The sequence below is a fragment of the Manis javanica genome, chromosome 3, assembly GCF_040802235.1.
Source record: "Manis javanica isolate MJ-LG chromosome 3, MJ_LKY, whole genome shotgun sequence".
Lineage (NCBI taxonomy): Eukaryota > Metazoa > Chordata > Mammalia > Pholidota > Manidae > Manis > Manis javanica.
Genome location: NC_133158.1, coordinates 149,204,196 through 149,223,446, shown reverse-complemented (window position 1 = coordinate 149,223,446; position 19,251 = coordinate 149,204,196). Strand labels below are relative to the sequence as shown.

Here is a 19,251-nt window from a genome sequence, read left to right as displayed (position 1 = left end):
TTTTTGTGGCATTGCTGGCTGCCCATTCCAGTTTTAAATCTCTGTGATTCAAACACCTGTTAGAGGTCATCATCCCTTAAAGGCTTGATACGGTAGGAGTAGAGTTTCTGCAGCGAATCGTTGTAGCATCTGTGCTTTATCTTCTTTAAATTACCCACAAAGATAAAGACTCAAGTCATTATCCACATCATCATTCAGGCCAACCCTTAAGGAACTTTTGCAGTGTGCAAGCCATTGTTCTAAACATTTTACATATTTAGATCATTAAATTCTCATGACATTTCTGGGTAGGCAACACTCTCATTATTCCCTATTGCCCTTTTTTAAAAAAACTTCTGCTATAGAACCTTTGTATAGAACAGATAAAAGTTGCTCCAGCTGAGCTGGTGCGCAACTCTCTTGGTCCTTGTAACTTGATAAAAACCCGCTGCTCTTAATGGTTGCTAGTCTAAACAAGTTCCCTGTGATTGGGAAAATGTTAGCAATACTCCAACACTCCCTTCTGGAGGGAATAAAGTAAATCAACTGTTTTGCTGCGTGTTTATTCTGACTTCAGACTTCCGGTCATGTCCAGCTCTAGGGAAACATCCAGGTGGAATACTGTGCAAGCCTTTGCTCTACAGTATTTTTTCTAAGTGTCCCCACCCAAAACATAGACACGTGAGCACACGCGCACGCACGCACACACACACAAACACACACTCCCCTCAGCTCTGCCTTTCCCTAGGGAACACTCTGTATTAACTGTACCTAGGATATATAGGACTGTAAAATATTTTCCTGATGGTTCTACATACATATATTCCATCTTTCCTAGACTATGAACTTAGACAAAAAACATAAATCTGTAGTACGTTATTTCCACAGATGAAAGCAATAATGGTGGGCTAAATTGCTGGAATATAATAGGAGTAAAGGTAGTTTATGGGATATAATGTAGACAAGGTGAAGAGAATCAGAAACAGGCTTCCATGAATATATAAAATAAATGCCCAAATTTATTATGAAATATTTCCTTAAATACTACTTCTGAGTTGCTGACATTTTAGCTTGAAGATTCAAACTACATTGAAACATAGGCTGAGCTTTTCTTCTTGCTCCTTTTGATCTGATTGTATTATGAATTATTTCAGCTGCTTGGCTGTCTAGCCAAATGAAAACTTCATGGTCTACTCTGAAAAGCCATAATCTGACTTTGGTAAATACATAAAGATGCTATTGATCACTTTTCATACTTAGGAAAATAGAGTTTCCATAACTCCAAGAAGAAACTATTTCTTTTACCTGGGGCAGTTTAAATAGTACTAGCAACTATGTAAATGTTATAAATAAAGATGGGAGAGGAATTTTAATTTTCATATTTTTATGTTTTGTTGGTTTTCTATGAGATAGCATGTTTCTTTGGCTTTCATGAAATGTTTTGTTTTGGGAGGAGAGTAATATTATATATGACTCTTCAAATGCCAGAACTCTTGACTTTTAACATCTTCCAGCTGTTGAAATATTTGTTCTGTTTCAATCAACCAAAAGCTTTAACTAAACTTTTTATTTTAATGATAAAATATACATGGACAGCACCATGCCAATTTTAAATGTAAATGTACTTTTGATTATGATGTCTTCAGTGACTTGATGAAAACATTAAGGGTATTTAAACAGTATAGTACAGCTTTTAATCTTGAATGTACATAGAACTCCCAAATAATAGATTTTTGAAAGTTAGGAGTAAGGTATATGCTGTTGTACTTAGCTACATACTTTGCCTTCAATGGGAGGTTTCGCAATTATATTTAATATTACCTTCCTAGCTACCCCACTTGTATTTGCTCAGGTATGTTTGAACTTGCGTTATTAATAAAAGAAAGATCAAGATGGACAGCTTCAGTGGAGTGGGCAACCTTAGACCTAACTAAACTTTACCAAACCTGGGGTTTTCTTACCCTCACCAATTAACTCATCACATCTCTAAGGTGCTCTTGATTCAGAGAATAGCACAGGAGGCTCAAGTTGCTTATGACCTGAATATCTGGTGAGGGTGACAAGCAAGCCACGGAGACTTGATAAACAGGCCTGGCTAAAAATGTACAGTATGTGTAGCCATATTTATACTGTAGCTTCAAGGAGAGAACTGCAAATGCTGTGCATGCCAGAGGCAGCAGCAGAAGAGATACAACAGCTTTGAACAAGGTGATAATTTAGGCTTGGCAACAAGATATAAAGAAGAATCACCTGTGCTGGCTCTGTAGGCCTACTCCCACCACCCACTGCCTGTCATTCCAGTGTTCACATAAGGGGTTTAGCTGCTGGATCTCCAGTGGTTTTCAGCCTCCGCAAGCCTCCCTGGATACTGGGAGAGACTGCCTGGGAGGACAGTGAGCCTTCCTTCTCTGATCCAGTCTAGCAGATGGTTTATGTTGCACACGTTCCGCAGATGGCTGGGGTGTGTTGCCTCTCGGCCTTGTGCATGGCGGGTATCAGTGCTTGCAGAGTGGGTGGTGACCATGTGGCTGTCTTCCAGGACAGCAGTTTTCACTTTTTTTGAGAATACCAAAGGGAAGTTCTGAGTTTCCATGAACTCTGGGCTGTTTGTAAGTCACTGTATTAATGTCTCTTCTACCAAGTGTCAAAGGAATACATAACCTGTTTGGCTATTTGGAATAAGAAAGTGAATTCTTTGGCCGCTGAAGCTTTGACTGCAGGTTCTCTAGGTGCTTCCAGAGCAGAGTTCTCAGCTCAGCACCACTGAGACCTGGCAATTCTTTCTTGCAGGGGGCTGCCCTGTGCTTTGTAGTGTTAGCAGCATCTTTGGCCTCTACCCATTATTACTAGTAGCACCTCCCTCTCAGTTATGACAACCAAAAACATCTCCAGACATTGTCATATTCCAGGGGGTAGGGGGAGGCACAAGTCACACTCCAGTTGAGAAGCCCTGTTCTGGAGTGATGGCACACCATCAACTAGCTCTGCCCACAGAGAAGTAAGGGTGTGCAAACTGGTCAGACCTGAGGCAGCAATGATAGTCATGTTGTAATGAAAAAGGAATGATTACTGTGTTGTAAATTAATGAGTAATAACTTATTATGCTAACCTGTTGGTACCTACTAATAACTTACAATAAATTATCCACTCCCTTATACAGACTGTACCCCATGTATAACCTTAGGGATTAAGTACTATTATCCCCAGTTTTGAAATGTGAAAACTGAATCCAATCCCTGAATAGTTTCAAACTTCCCAAAGACTTATTCTGTAAGGTAGTTAACTGTCTTTTATTATCTCATTCAGTGCCTTGTATCTGGCTTCGGTCTTCCCTCCCAATTTCTTCTGAAGCTAAAAACAGTTTTTCACTCTCTGTTAGTTTCTTACAGCTGCTGTGGCAAAGTACCACAGACTATGGCCTAAAAACAACAGGAACTTAAAACTCACAGTTCTAGAGGCAGAAGTCTGAGATCAAGATACTGGCAGGGCCAGGCTCTCTCTGAAGGCCCTGGGTGAGAATCCTGCCTCACCTCTCCAGCCCCTGGGCTCCTGGGTCCCTTAGCTCTAGCAGCGTAACTCAAATCACTCTGTCTTCATAGGGCCTTATTCCCTCCCATGTCTCTGTGGGTCTGGAAATCTCCCTCTCCTTATAAGGACACCAGTTATTGGGCTTAGGGCCTACTCTGCTCCAGAATGATCTCACTCTAATTTGATTACATCTGCAAAGACCTTATTTCCAAATAAGGTCACATGGATAGACACCAGAGGTTAAGACATCAACAGACTTTTTTGGAGAACAGAATCTGTCCCCCTGCATACCCCCAATCCATCACCACTACCTCACTTAGCTTTACCATGTAGTTTCTCATATCCTTTGGAGCTTTACCTATAAACTTATGCATAAATGCCACCTAACCTCAATTTGAAAAACATTTAGGACTATATTTGCACAGTTGTGCTCTGTAGAGGAAGAGTTCTTTGGCTTGCTTTTATGTTGTACTATTGTGTCAACTAATGTTTTGATCTGCAAGTGAATGCATACTCATACAAAATGGTGTGAGCATCATAGATGCTGTAGTATTTATTACACACACACACACACACACACACACACACACACACACACACACACAGAAGTCAGGTAGACTTGGGAGCCCTAAGTCTCCATCACTCTTAGATCACTTAGGAGGGCTTTTGGCTGTATGTAACGGAATTCCCAAATAACAGTGGCTCAGGCACTAAAGACATTTACCTCTCTCTCCAAACATGAGAGTAAGGGTGGGCAGTGGGGCCAGCAGTCACCAATAACCCAGCACTTTTCCACCCTTCAGCTGCACTATGCTCTGTTCACTGTTTGCCCCTGTGCATGTAGTTTCATGGTTGCGGATGGCTCCTGCAGGTCCACGCATCATGGTTTCATTCAAAGACATAGGAGGGAGGCAAAGGTGAGGAACAGAGGCTGACCAAGGGGTTCTTTCCTCAAGTGGCTTTTCTTTTTTATCAGCAGAGGAAAATCTTTTCCAGACAATCCCCAGAAGACTTTTTGTATCTCATGGGTCAGGCTTGGGTCACAAGACTTGTCATAAGGCAGGCTGGGAAAGCCAGCATATGGCAAAGGGAACAGGAGAGCCATGTTTGTGCTGGGTCAGCCATGGTGCATCCCCTGGGGCTGGGCACACGCTTGAAGGACAAGAAGTAGGGGAGGCTGGCAGTTGATTAGAGAATAGACATTTCCACAACCAGGAAACCTCTTTTCCACAGAACACCAATTAATATATGAGTAGTCTGAGAAACAGGAAGAGATCTTTGAAAGAACTAAAACCTCACCTTTAAGATACATTCGGGGGTCAGGTGTGTTAGTTTCAAAGAAGGCAGAAGTGATTGGAGACTTAGAAGCCCCTTTCGTTTGTGTGATATTAGTCCTCCAGCTGTGTGTGAGTATCTCTTGGTAGTGCCTTTTCTCCTACCTGTTCAGGTGTGCCCCTCAGCACATTTGGGGTACACTGATAGATGGGCCAGGTCTGGGTGTTGGGCATATACCAAAAGCATGCAGAAATCTAGTCTAGTCTTGTTCTCTATCATAGAAAATATAATCATGCCCTGCTTTTTTCTTTTCTCCTTCTCCCAGTTCTCTATATACAAATGATCTAACCCTGATGTTTTCAGGTATTCCCTGAAATAATTAGTTAGACCAGTAGCAACAATGATAATGATGATAAGAACCTGTACCAGCGAGCACATACAGTGTGCTATTCACTGCATTCAGAGTCCAGTATGTGCAGCATATATCATTGAGTTATCACCGCAACCTAGTATTATTTCCATTTTCATTTTGCAACTGAGGAAGAGGAAATAAACTCTTTTGCAAGGTTTCTCAGCAAAGCCACTGTGCTAGTCTGAGTCTCTGACCCCAGTACCTTCTGTTTAAACAGTTTCTTCGTGTTATTACTTCTTGATTTAATTTTACTAGAATATTTTCACCTTTTCCCCATCCTATAATGTCATTGGGAAAAATAGCCTAGAAACTTACACTTTTTTTTGTTTTGATAAATAACTTTTCTAAAGCAAATTTTTGTTAAGAGGTGTTTTATGGTTGTACTTTCTCATAGGAGAAAATTAGAGCTCGTATAAAATTGCATTTGCGAGCTTTCCTCTACCTCTAGCTGATCTAGTGTCAGCGATTTCCTTCCTGCAGACATTTAAGAGAGTAGGTTTTCACTTCCTGATTCTGGTTCCATAAATATTGTGTGTATTGACATAACTTGAACTCTGTGACATGTTAGAAATCCTCAGGGTTTATAAAAAGGATTTTCTGTAATAGGATATGACCAGTTCATTATCATGAGTTCAAGGATTTAAATTAGAATTTGCATTTTCCCAAGCAGTGTGAATGCCCCATGGCTTAAAGCCATGCAAACCCCCTGGAAAGGGTCACGGCCTAGTTTGGCCCCACTCTGAGTTTTTCCATTTTGAAGGCTTTCCCATTGTAGAAAACTGAAGTCACCTGACATTGCCTCTCTTCCTCTACAGAATAAGCTCCCTTCTCAGGAAATTAACTTTAAGACTATCTTGGTTAAAGGAAAGACCATAAGGCTGTCTGAGTCAAAGCACTTTTATTCCTGGAATATAAAACTTAGTTATTTCTGACTGTGATAATGGGTTCTAATCCAAGGTGGTGAGATGAGGTGGGAGAGAAATGAGAGCCACGTTTCTTTTTTCTTCCTCCTCTTGTTCTCTGACTGCCCCATATACCCTTGATCCTCCTGACATTGTGGGTAAATGTATTGTTTCGTCTAGTCTGTAAGAAGACCTGACATTACCATCCACTGTTGAAACCTGAGGCAACTGAGAAGCATGGTATTGAGGTCTGGGGCCAGATGCAACTGGGCTCAAATCCTACTGTGTGACTTGGAGCAAGTTACTCTTAATCTCTCAAAGCCTCAGTATTCTTATTGCAAAATGGGAATAATAATTCAATTCCTCTTCTTCATGGAATTTCTGTGAGAATTAAATGGGCTAATGCATATAAAGCTCTTAACATGGGGAATAGTCCCTGCTAGTTATATTCCTGGTATTGCGTTTCTATCTCTCTAAAGGTCTTGGCACAAATTACTGCCCTTCTACTTCTAGAATGTTTTACTGTTTTAAAAATGGCTTGAAATTTTTACCCATTGCTACACATCTGAATGTTGGGGTGTACTCTAGTTCAGACCTGGATTTATGGCCTCTGAAATACGGCCTTAAGAATAAATGGCATTTAACTCCATGCCTCTCCCTCCCCATCAGAAACCTATGGCAGATGACAGGTGAGTGAGGCATAACTATTGATCTACTTTTATTCTTTTATAAGTTGATGTGAATCTTTTCTGCACTTTCGTAGAAGCGATTTTCTTATAACATCCTCACAGCTGGTATTAGATACTATGAGTCTGTGGCTGAGAAAAGTGAATTCAGTATATTTTTCCCCTTAGTTTAAGGAGGTCAGTGAAGTCAACCTGAATTGATGTGTGGGGGTTACTCTGGTAATTTGGAGTCACCTTGTTACCAACTTAAGAAACTGCCTGCTTGTTTTTCAGTGCTTGTTTACTTCTGATTATGCCAGGGGGAAAGCTTCAGCGAGGTGCTAACAGCCCCGGGACCTGCCGTCTCCTCTTTGTCAAGGACTGCGTGTGGGTTCAGGGCATCCTGTCAGCATCCGGGGCCCTGGGCTGTGGGATCTGCAGGTCCCTGGTGATGGGAATGGGGGCTTTCTAGTCCTGCTGTGGGTCACTGGCCATCTGTTTTGGTGACAGTGAATCACAACAGATACTTATCGTACCAACCAGTGTGATCCTGATCTCCACTATTTGTTATATTCTTGACAATGACATAGGAAGCATGTGATATGTTTGTTAGTCTTCAGAATTATTTTGAGGAACTGAGCAAGTAAGGCTGTTTGAAATCAGCTTCTGGATAAATTCCACGCCTTATTTTGCTAGTCTGGGCACTTGCCAAATTACAAATTTCTCGACATAGATACTTAGTTCTATAATTATGCTTAATTCACTTGCCTATTTGCAAAGCGCCTCTGGTTACCAAGCTTTTTATCAAAATGTCAGGCAGTTGAAATGCATGATGTTGTCAGGAAAATTTTAAATAATAGCTCATATTTGCTGGCTGTGAGCCGTACATGGTGATGAGAGCTTTACAGGCAACAATAGAAGTATTAGCTCATTTAATCTTCACACCAATCCAAAGAGATTGGCATTGTTACCCCCATGTAACAGATGAGAAAACTGAAACACAGGGTTGCTAACTTATTGAAGATCACAGAGTGAGTGATAGAACTGGATTTCTAAGTCAAGTCTGTACTTCTGCCTGTTATTCTCCACTTGATTCCTTTAAAATTGTATATTATTTCATTAAAAAAACTTGCTTGTATAATTTAAAACCAAGCTTTAAAATGGAGATCAACTTCAGTCATGTGACAAAGTGTTTTGACCTCTTCACTTGAAATAAATTTCAGTCTAGTTCAATATTCTTCTCCCATTCCAGACATGTTTAATTAGAGTGTCTTTGTGTCTTGTTCAGTCACAGAGCAGGATTTGAGCCCAGCTTTGTCTGACCCCAGACATCAATAGTGTGCTTCTCAGTATGTCATCTTTATTAGGCACAAGATCAAATGTGGAACTTTAGAATTCATATTTTTCAGAAGGAAGAAAAACAAGTTGAATTCAGCAGAGGAAGAATTCTCATACATGTCTTGAAAGGAACTAGGAAGAATCTCCTTTGATGTCACAACACCCCATGGACTCATGTGAATCAGCACCCTGGGAGACTGGTGGAGCCATTATAAATCTCCAAGAGAAGAGCGAGGGTCTAGGAGAGGATCTTAGAGAATGATCCAAAAGAAGGATGACTTAGAAATGTCACGGAGACATTAGAAGAGGAAGACAGGAGTTCCAGGAGGCCACAGGAGCTCAACATCATCACGTTCTGTAGCTTCAAGAGTAGTGGTGAAATGCAGGTCATTGGTTTTGGGTGTGCTGGGCAATGATGCCCTTGGGGAGTAGCATCACGACATGCAGGCACATGGTCTGAGAATACAAAACACAGGCAGCTGCTAGCTCAGGAGACATTTGTCTTGGCACAGCAGATTCAAGAAAGATTTTTTTTCAGAACAGGGAAGCTGTGTGAATGTGTTAAACACAGTCTAAGGAAAGAGAGCTACTGAATAGGTGAAAAATAAATATCACTATCTTGGCGATATATGTAGATAATTGTGTTTTGTTTTGGATAATTCTTGATAGCATCTGTTCTTTTAAATTTAACTTAACTCTTTCATTAAAGGAAGAATTAGAGGTGCTGGTTAGGTCCACCTGTTAGGTTTTGGCTATTTAAAGAAAGTTCCAGAACAATGCCAAAGTGGGATGTCAGACAACTCACAGTCAGCTCTGAGGAACAGTCAGTTATGGGAATGCTGGCCTTCGTTATCTAACCCTTCCCCATCTCCTCCCCCATCATTGTCTTTCCTTTTACACTCCTGGCTCATCTTGGCCAAATAGCCTCTTGCCCATTCCTGGTCATCTTTATTATGTACTTAAGATGTCAGCTAATAAGGGTTGAGGTAGGAACTCTCCCTAAGGTATTTGCATATTTAAAGCACCTCCCTGGTCACAAGGCAGGCTGATGGGTCTGCCCAGCAGACAGATCTGTTCCCACCTCTTCATGACTCAGCCTACTCAGAGCTTGGGCCCAAGGAAATATCCTAGTTTACAGAGTGAGATTGGAATCCAAATTATTTTATCTTTCATATGCTTCCCCGGATGTCCCAATGTTACTTGTTGACTAACCCATCAATTCCCCACAGATCTAAAATGCCACCTATATCATATACTAAATTCCCAGATGTGTATGGGGTCAATTTGTGAACCCACTGTTCTGTTTACTAATCCATCTGTCAGCTCATGCCCCCATCTCAGAACTGTATTGAATGATTGTAGCTTTATGTTTTTAATGTCATGAGCTAGTTCACACTCATTCTTTTGCAGTTTTTCTGACTGTTCTTACATGTTTATTTTTTTGTATGTTGTAGAATCAGCTTGACTGTTCTTCCTCTTTGTCCCCTTCCCAAAAGTCCTGTTTATACTTTTGTTGGGATTGTGTTACTTCAAGTTATATATTAATTTAGGAAGAACTGATACCTCTATAATATCAAATTTACCTATCCATTCAGGCCTTCTGAAGAATTTGAAGGCTGTCTCCATAGAGCAGGAACTTGTTAAGTTTAATCCTAAATATTATATGGGTTTTGTGGCTATTATAAATAAGATGGCTTCCTCCACTGTGTTTTCTGAATATCATTCATATGTAGGAAAGCCTTATTTTTATTTCACCCAACCACTTCACTGAATTCACTCCTGTCTTGTAATATATTTTCAGTCAATGATGTCATCTGCACATAATCAGTTGTTTGTAGGGCAGGAACAGTTCTGTTGCCCAGTGGTCACTTCAGATGCACCTGTAGTCATCCCCAGACCCCTGGAATGATGATAGTGTTTATAGCTATGCATTTATTTTAAAAAAATTTTTTTACCTTAAGTTGTGAAATATTTCAAACACACAGAAAATTATCAAACACTAACATACCTATCATCCGGATTTAAAAGAGTAACTTTTTGCCATATTACTGCCAGCTCCTTTTTAAACCAAAAACCTAACATAATACTGCAGATAGATGTAAGGTCTTACCACCACAATCCATCTTCCTCCTCCTTCTTCCCAGAATAAGTCCTGTGCTGAAGTTAGTGTCTGTCATCCTTTACTCACTACTGCATATGTGTATATGTACTTTTGGTGTTTTTTAAATGCATGTATGTTGTATGCAATTGTAAAATGTTGTCCTGATTTAAAAGTAATAAATGTGTGCCCATTAGGAAAAATTCCTACCTTCATAGAAATTTGTGGGCTAGAAAGTTAAAAGGGCTCCACACTAATCTCTTTAAAGAAAGGCACTACTCACAATAAGGTATATCATTTTTCAACCCATGCTGTTAGGTTGCATACAGTGGAACCAAACACTATCTGAGCTGCTTACTAAAAGAATGCCTTCCCTGAGGGAAGAATTGGGGTATGTATTTACCACCATATCCTGTTGTGTACTGACAGTTCTTTATCTTGTTAAAAAAAGAAATGAAAGGAATCTCAACAAAGGTTACTAGGACTTGAGTGGGTTTCAACAGGGAGACCCATTATTGTTTACACCACAGAGCCACAGACTTCTATAGATTTGACTGCTGCACCTGATAGCAGAGGCTGCTTGCACAAAGCAGCCTTGATGAGCAGCTGGTAAACTTGGAGCGCATATAAGACAATCAAAGGAAGTCTACATATAAACTTCTCCATGTGAGGAAAGGTGGTTTTTCCATTTGCCTTTTTCTGAGCAATTTAACTTCCTAATTACATGATCCAAATTGTTTCAGAGACTATGTAAACCATATGTTTGCTAAATGATGGAGACAAACATAGGAAAGTCTGATTAGCATCAACTTCCCTCAGGAAAGGGGTTTCTTCTCCAACACAGCTTAGCCTACTTTGTGCTTATTGGACGTGGGTGAGTAAGGAGAGGAGGGAAATAGGGTTGCAAATAGCTGCATCTGGCTAAAGATTCTCCCCTCTTCTTTTGCCAAAGCACATATTTTAACACAGAGCTACTTTCTGTTAAATTCATTAGCATCAGAGAGATATTAGGTACGGTTGACATTAGGAGCATGAATTTCATTCAGTACTTAGCGGAATCAGTGAAGAGAAAATACAATTTTTTTGAACCTTTACTTTATGAGATTGAGTAAGCACATGAGTGTGCATGTGGGGGAGAGAGAGAGCAGGAACACACTGGCAAGAGTGAGCTACTTTTCTGTTTTTGTTCCATTGGGTTTGAATAATAACTGTCAAGGATAAATAATCCATTTATTTCACTACTGTTAAATAGAATCTAAGCTTTTTAAATATTAAATTCATTAAAAGAGTAGTGAAGAAGTTGTGAACATTTATGTTGTAATGAGGAAGTATACAGGTCCAGTAAATAACAATATTGGATGGGTTACTATTGCATCAGTTAAAAAAAGGAGGCGGCAAATGTGTTTCCTGTGTCCTGCTTTAGATTCAGAAGTCAAAACACTGGGAGAAGTTCCCCAATTCAGGCCTAGTCAATGACACAGATGTGCAGATGTATAGAAGCAGATATCTTGGTGTGAACTCAGTAGCTATGGATAAGGTGGCCATAGCTAATAGTCCAAGTTGGACGTTGGAGGACCACGGGCATAATGGAGGACCATTGGGTCAAATAGTCACCCTGGATTTTAATGTGGTGTAGTTCTCATCACTTAAGAGAACAATTAAAAAATGTTCTACAAATTTATCTACTCTGTCTGTCTCTAATTAACCTCAAAAGACCAAAAATCAGAGCATCAGTAAAACACACTAGCCAATGTTGCTTGTATTCGGGTCGACGCTGGAGAAAATCTGAACTCTGAAAATGAAGAAGGAAAAAAAAAAGACTTAACTAGTTTGTCCATCCTAGTTTACAGTAATTTCCTGTGAGCTCTTGGGGACTGCCTAACAGGTGAAACCACCTGTGTCACCTGTGACTCTGCAGGCCTTTAGGGACTTGAGTCATCTTCAATGATGGCTTTATAGCATACGTATTTCTTTGCCTTTTATTTCTTTGTGAATACAGACTACACCTACACAGTGTCATTGGTCAGGGCATCACCTGAACACGTGTGTGCAGAGCCTTAGGGTGCCTCAGGTTTCTTTGTCTGAAGCAGAATCATTTTAAACTGGAAATAGGGACCTTGGACTCACAGGGCATCTTTAACTTGGGAGTTGAACCAAAAGAGTAAAGAGGAGGTGCAGAGAGAGGAGGGTAACAGGGAAGCCCTTGTTCATCTTGTTTTGTTTTTTTCTCATTTTTGATGTTGTTGCTCTTGAGGTTTCTCTTTCATTTTTAATTTTCTCATTTTTGGTTTTATCCTCAGTCCTTGGCTATTTTAAGTCCATGTCTGAGATGTCTAGACAACATTATAAGTTTTTCCTGCTGTGCTCAAAATTGCTTTGTTTCTGGTAAACAAGGACCTTTTAAAAATATAACCTTATTTGTGAAGTTATTATTCAGTTTCCTGTTTTATAAAAATTGTGTGAGCTTTGGTAAACCTCATTTTGATAGGAGAAATATTTTATGTATTTTGAATATGGCTGTGCTGGTTTCAGGAGAGGTTTGGAAATGATCTATCTGCCTTTTGAACTTCCAATTAATACAGATTATTACCCTAACAACAAATAGACTTGATCAGAAGGCAGTATTTTGCTTGTATAGTAAACTGACAATACCACAGTCTTATCCACTGAATTACTGACATGTTTCTTTTCACTCTTCCTTACAGTGAAGAAAGTTACAACGTCAATGATTATTCTTTAAGAGATCAGCTATTGGTGGAATCTTGTGATAATGAAGAGCTTAATTCTTCTCCAGGGAAGAACAGTTCCACAATGCTTTATTCAAGACAGAGCTCTGCCAGTCACCTCTTTACTCTGACAGTCCTCAGCAACCATGCGAATGAGAAAGTGGAAATGCTGCTAGGGGCTGAGACACAGTAAGTATGCCCAGGGAGAGGGTTCCAGAATACCTGGTATCCTTCTTCTCTACCTAAAGAAGGGTCTATTCTGGGTCTATAGACTCCCTAAAAACAGGGAACAGTAGCTACTATTTATTTTTTGTTGAGAACCTATTACGCGCCTGGAGCTGGGTCTGGGTGCTTTATACAGATACTCATATTTTTCCTGTGATCCTCTCAATGTTTCAAGAGATGGAGGTTGTTATTATTATTTTTTAATTAAGGTATGATTGATAAACACTCTTATGAAGGTTTCACAAGAAAAACAATGTGGTTACTACAGTCACCCTTATTATCGAGTCCTCCCCATGCCACATTGTAGTCATTGTCCATCAGTGTAGTAAGATGCCACAGAGTCCCTACTTGTCTTCTCTGTGCTACACTGTCTTCCCCGTGACCCCACACACACCATATGCACTAATCATAATACGCCTCAATCCCCTTCTCCCTCCCTCCCCTTTGGTAACCACTAGTCACTTCTTGGGGTCTGTGAGTCTGATGCTGTTTATTCCTTCAGTTTTGCTTTGTTGTTATACTCCACAAATGATTTTGCACTTGTCTTTCTCTGCTTGACTTATTTCACTAAGCATAATACCGTCTAGCTACATCCATGTTGCTGCAAATGGTAGGATTTGTTTTCTTCTTATGGCTGAATAATATTTCATTATGTATATGTACCACATCTTCTTTATCCATTCATCTACTGATGAACACTTAAGTTGCTTTCATATCTTGGCTATTGTAAATAGTGCTGCAATAAACATACGGATGCATATGTCTCTTTGAATATGAGAAGTTGTATTCTTTGGGTAAATTCCTAGGAGTGGAATTCCTGGGTCAAATGGTATTTCTATTTTTAGTTTTTTGAGGAACCTCCATATTGCTTCCCACAATGATTGAAGGAGTTTACATTCCCACCAGCAGTGTAGGAGCATTCCCCTTTCTCCGCATCCTCGCCAGCATTTGCTGTTCCTAGTCTTTTCTATGTTGGCCATCCTAACTGGCATGAAGTGATATCTCATTATGGTTTTCATTTGCATTTCCCTGATAATTTGTCGCGTGCCCTGTCCTCGCCGGCAAGAACAGCATGCAACAACAGCAGGATTCTTCTGCAGAAAGCTTTATTCTTCAGCTCTTTGTGAAACAAATGAGTTGGGCAGGACCCAGAGGGGAAGGAGAGGCTTGCTTATATAGTTCTCATGCTCTGACCTGGTTGGTGCGGCTCCATATGCCTTATTAGCATAACCATTTGGTGGGTCTCATTGGTCCTTATGCCAAGGCGCAATTAGCATGTAGTTTAGTGGTGTGGGATGATTTGTCATTAGGAAGTTCGGGGCCTTCCGGCTGCCCTGCATGGGGCGCTATTTTCTGAGCACGGCTGCCAACATCTCCCCCTTTTTTGTCTAACAGAAGCTCAAGGCGGAACTTGCCAGCAGAGGCGGAGACAGAGGCCTGACCTCCATCATACTTCCTGATGCCCCCTTTTTGGAGAGGGGTTCTGGGCATCTACCCCTATGCAGTCAGGCATGCCTCTCAGAGGGGTCCAAGACCTCTTGCAGTGCTTTGCCTCGCATCCTCTGGCTGGCGTTGGGACCGCTTGGTACAAAGGGTTTGGACCCTTTTTCTCAACCCTCTTGCACCATGAGCTTCTTAAAGAAAGCTGTGATTAAGCATTGAGGTACTCGGGCCTGGTGCAGTGCCACATGGGCTCAGGGTGCAAGAGCTACCTCAAGCTAAAGCCGAGCTTCCTTCTTAAGCATGTTGAGCCACACTTGGGGAGAGGCGCCAACGTCTATCGCCATTAGGGCTTGAGCAAGGATCACCTTGTCCTGCTTATGTTGGTTGCGGAGTCTACATAACAACCAGAGTAAGAGCATGAGACCTCCAAGCAGGAACACGCCCATCCCAGCCATGCCCGCCCACTCCTTGACGTGGGAGAGAGCTCTGAGGAACCAGGAAGAGAGTCCTTCCGCTACGGAGATATCTAGACGGGTGGAGTTGATGTGGATAATTTCTCGCCGCAGCTCTTCTAGTGTCCCATCGAAGTCTTGGGACCAGTTTCCTGAAAGATACTGGGACAGGTCTCGTGACAGATTAGCTGCCCGTGTAAAATTTTTATATTGAATGCTAGTGATGCAGAGGGCACGATATTTCCGCTCACATCCCAATTGGGCCATTTGCCAGAGCACCTCCATTTGTTCCTCCACGAGATCTATGCGTTGATTGAGGATCATTATTCCTCCTTTCAGTTTGCCATCAAGTGTGGACTGTTGGTCCAGGGCAGAAGCTACTGAGGCTGCAAGGTTATTGAGCTCTGTAGCCGATTTGATGGAGGTGTCTAAAGCTATACCAGCGGCGGTGGCTGCGACCGCGGTCGCGGAGATCAGGAGCACTATGGCGGCTGTAACACCGAAATCGCGCCTTTCTCGAAACAGAGTCATGGTGTTAGGGGCGTCTACGGGAACAGGGACCCAACGGGGGATGCGGACTACCAAAGCATTGGTAAAGTTACGCGCATCCCAACACTGAGACAGAAAGCAGGTTTCATTGGAGCAGGAGTCAAAGCTACTATTGGATAAGATAAACAGAAATGGGGGGTATACGCATACTGGAGAAGGTGGAAAAAGGGAATTAGGTGACTCTGGACCTGATTTTGCTGAACACGTGTAGTTCTCATTGTTATGGGTCATGATCATGTTCCAGTGTGCGCGCATGTGGTTATTCTCGCACCAAAAGGTGATATTTTTTACACCGATTCCCCCACCCTGGAGGGCGGAAAAGGGGGAGAGGTCGGTACACGAGCCATTGACTCCACACAGCATCCATTTATGGAAGGGGTTCATGCTCAGCTGCTGACGAAACTCGCCTTCGAGCACCTTTACTGGCCACCAAGCCTCATTGGCTGGCCGTCCCTCCATATCTGGGGAGATGGTAAACTCCTGCCTCTCAGTTGCCCACGTTACTACAGTTGACTGACAGTCAGTCCAGGGCCACAGCTCTCCCTCATAGTCGCCCACACAATGGGAGGCATATTTGGGTTGACGAGGCCTGTCGGTGGAATTGTTCCTGGGAGAGTGTACAAATGTGCCATTGATCCAGAGAACCATCTGGTGGATAGTCATGTTCTTATAGGACGGGCTCCCTTCCTTATTAGGCCCTTCAAATTTAGCTGACATAACGGGGAGGCTACTGGCCTCTAGAATTATGTCACTGAACCATCCGTATTTCCTCCGTTTCAGGGAGATACAGCCAGCTAGATTCTGAGTGGTGAAGCATAATGACCCATTAGTTACGAAGGATCGGTTTTCTCCCAGGGGAGCTACTAGGGTGTCTTTAACTAAGTAGGGCAAGTTCATACTAGTATTGGTAGTGAAAAAGCGCGGAAAAACGGCTGCATTGAAACGGACAGGCATAGGCTTAGGAAAGGCAGACAGGATTCCCCATCTCAATACTCCCTGAGTCGGGGTCTCCAGTGTCAGGAGCAGGGTCAGGAGGTACAGCGAAGTCATCTCCTTTGTTTAGGACTTTCCTCGTTAGGCGCTCCGGGATCCAGAAGGGATTTTCTTCACCCTGGGGGAAAACACACACAGCTCCCCTGGATCTGATTATGATTGGATCCGGGCCCTTCCATTGGTTAGATAACACGTCCTTCCATTTTACTAGTTCTTGTGGGTCTTTTGGCCACTGATTATGGCGATCCGCTGCTGTATGGCTTTGAGCATCCAGATTCAAAAAATTTATAGTGAAAAGTGCTAGGGCTATGGCAGTTTTTGGTGTGGGGGGTATATCTTCAATTCCCCCTTTTTGTTTAAGTAAATAGGATTTGAGCGTGCGGTTCGCGCGTTCCACAATCCCTTGACCCTGTGGGTTGTAGGGAAGGCCAGTGATATGTTTTATCCCCATGTGATGACAAAATTGAGCAAATTTTGTAGAGGTATAGGCTGGGCCATTGTCTGTTTTCAGAATCTGTGGTAACCCCCATGCGCTCCAAGCTTCAAGGCAGTGCTGGATGACATGGGAAGCTTTCTCTCCTGACAATGGGGAGGCAAAGATGACTCCTGAACAAGTATCCACGGATACATGTACATATTTCAGTTTCCCAAAAGACGAAATATGCGTCACATCCATTTGCCAAACTTGTAAAGGCCTAATACCTCTGGGGTTGATCCCAACATGAGGTGTGGGAAGGAAGCTGCAGCAATGTTGGCAGCTAAGGACAATGTTCCTAGCTTCGGCCCTGGTTATGCTAAACCGCTTGCGCAGTGTTTCGGCAGTGACATGAAATTGTGTATGGAATTTTGAAGCTGTGGTGATAGGGTCTAGCAGGGGAAAAGCTATATTTCTGGTTGCGAGGTCTGCCAGGTGGTTGCCTTGGGTCATAGGCCCGGGAAGGCCTGAATGTGCTCTGATATGAGTTATATACAAAGGAGATTGCCTATGAAGTAGTGCTGATTGTATCTGTTTGAACAAAGTGGCTACTGGGCTGGACGCTTTGATTAGCCCGGCCACTTCTAGAGATTTGACTGCATTAACTACATAACAGGAGTCAGACACAATATTTAAAGGTTCAGGAAAGATTTGTAGGACCTCTAAGACTATGCGACATTCCACTATTTGTGGAGTGTCAGGCGTGTAGCCTTTTGTCACAACTTTGCCATCATGGACATAGGCACCTGTGCCTGTCTTAGACCCGTCCGTGTAAACTGTTTTTCCATGAGGCAGCGGGGTTAGGCTAGTGACCCGAGGAAATACTAGGAGATGATTTTTGGCGAAGTTGATGAGGGGATGTTTAGGGAAATGATTATCAAAGGTTCCTGAGAAACTGTAAGCAAGTATGGCCCAATCATCGTTCATAGCACATAATACTTGTATCTGTTCTACGCTGTAAGGGGTTATAATTTTAGCTGGAGCCTCTCCGAAATGTGTCATGGAGGTTTTTACTCCTCTCAAAGCAAGTTTGGCCACGGCTGCTGGATAGTACTCTATTGTCCTAGCCTGAGAGGCTTGGGGATGAATCCAGATCAGTGGGCCGTGCTGCCATAAGACTGCTGTTGGCAGCTCTGGGGTGGGAAGGACACACAACTCAAAGGGTTCATTCGATTGCACTCTATTTAATTGTGCTGTCATCAAAGCCTGTTCTACTTTGCGAATGGCTTGTAATGCCTCAGGTGTGAGGGAGCGCGGTGACGTTAGTTGTGGGTCTCCTTCTAGGGTTTTAAATAGTGGAGTCAATTCAGTGGTGGGTATCTTTAAGTATGGGCGCAACCAATTAATATCCCCTAGGAGTTTTTGGAAGTCATTCAAATTTCGCAATTGATTATGTCTTATCTCAAGCTTTTGGGGGCAAATTACATCTGTGTAAATGGTTGCTCCTAGGAATTTGCTAACACTAGATTTTTGGACCTTCTCGCTTGCTATATTCAGTCTCCAATTTTCTAGGGATCTAGTGAGATCTATATATGCTTCTTCTATTTCCGCTGGTTGTGGGGAGCAAAGAAGGATGTCATCCATGTAATGGATGATCTTTAGCGTGGGATAGGTCTTACGAATTGGGTCTAGCGCTCGCTGAACGTACAGTTGACATATGGTGGGGCTATTTGCCATTCCTTGAGGGAGGACCTTCCACTGAAATCTGGCATCGGGTTGTTCATGGTTAATAGCTGGCAAAGTAAAAGCAAATCTTTCCCTGTCCTTGGAGCTTAGAGGTATAGAAAAGAAACAATCTTTAATATCTATTATGAGCACTTTCCATTCTTTGGGTAAGGCAGAGAGGAGTGGCAGTCCCCGTTGTACGGGTCCAAGCATTCTCATTTGAGCATTTACTGCTCTCAGATCATGAAGCAACCTCCATGATCCTGACCTTTTCCTGATTACAAATATGGGTGTGTTCCATGGGGACACAGAGGGTTCTAGGTGTCCCACTTGGAGCTGCTCTTGCACTAAGCAATGAGCTGCTTCTAATTTTTCAGAGGATAGGGGCCACTGAGGAACCCATACGGCCTCCTCTGTGAGCCAAGGTATGGGCATGGCATCTTCAATGGCCCCTATGAAAAACCCAGGCCGTGACGGTCATTCTTTACTTTGGGCAGGATGGGCTCTATGTGTCCCTGTTGGTGTT

General features: G+C 42.3%; 2 protein-coding genes across 23 annotated transcripts in view; one reads left to right on the top strand and one right to left on the bottom strand.

Annotated features, from left to right (window-relative positions):
* The window catches only part of LOC140848477 (uncharacterized), a 103,322-nt gene that overhangs the window by 30,986 nt on the left and 53,085 nt on the right, over positions 1-19,251 (bottom strand). For 8 of the 22 annotated variants that reach the window (XM_073232196.1, XM_073232197.1, XM_073232198.1 and 5 more), the window contains one exon: positions 13,018-16,703. The exons of 9 other annotated variants lie outside the window; for them this stretch is intronic. In XM_073232196.1, the coding sequence (XP_073088297.1) occupies positions 14,867-16,642 (1,776 nt within the window). In that variant the 5' untranslated portion in view covers positions 16,643-16,703 and the 3' untranslated portion in view covers positions 13,018-14,866. Of the gene's footprint in view, positions 11,990-13,017; positions 16,704-19,251 lie in introns of those variants that run through there. 5 more of the 22 variants (XR_012129433.1, XR_012129418.1, XR_012129423.1 and 2 more) reach the window with 1 other exon arrangement.
* The window catches only part of ARHGEF26 (Rho guanine nucleotide exchange factor 26), a 126,634-nt gene that overhangs the window by 88,045 nt on the left and 19,338 nt on the right, over positions 1-19,251 (top strand). Inside the window, exon 12 of the mRNA XM_017668217.3 lies at positions 12,903-13,112. Coding sequence (XP_017523706.2) covers positions 12,903-13,112 — 210 coding nt within the window. The remainder of the gene's footprint in view (positions 1-12,902; positions 13,113-19,251) is intronic.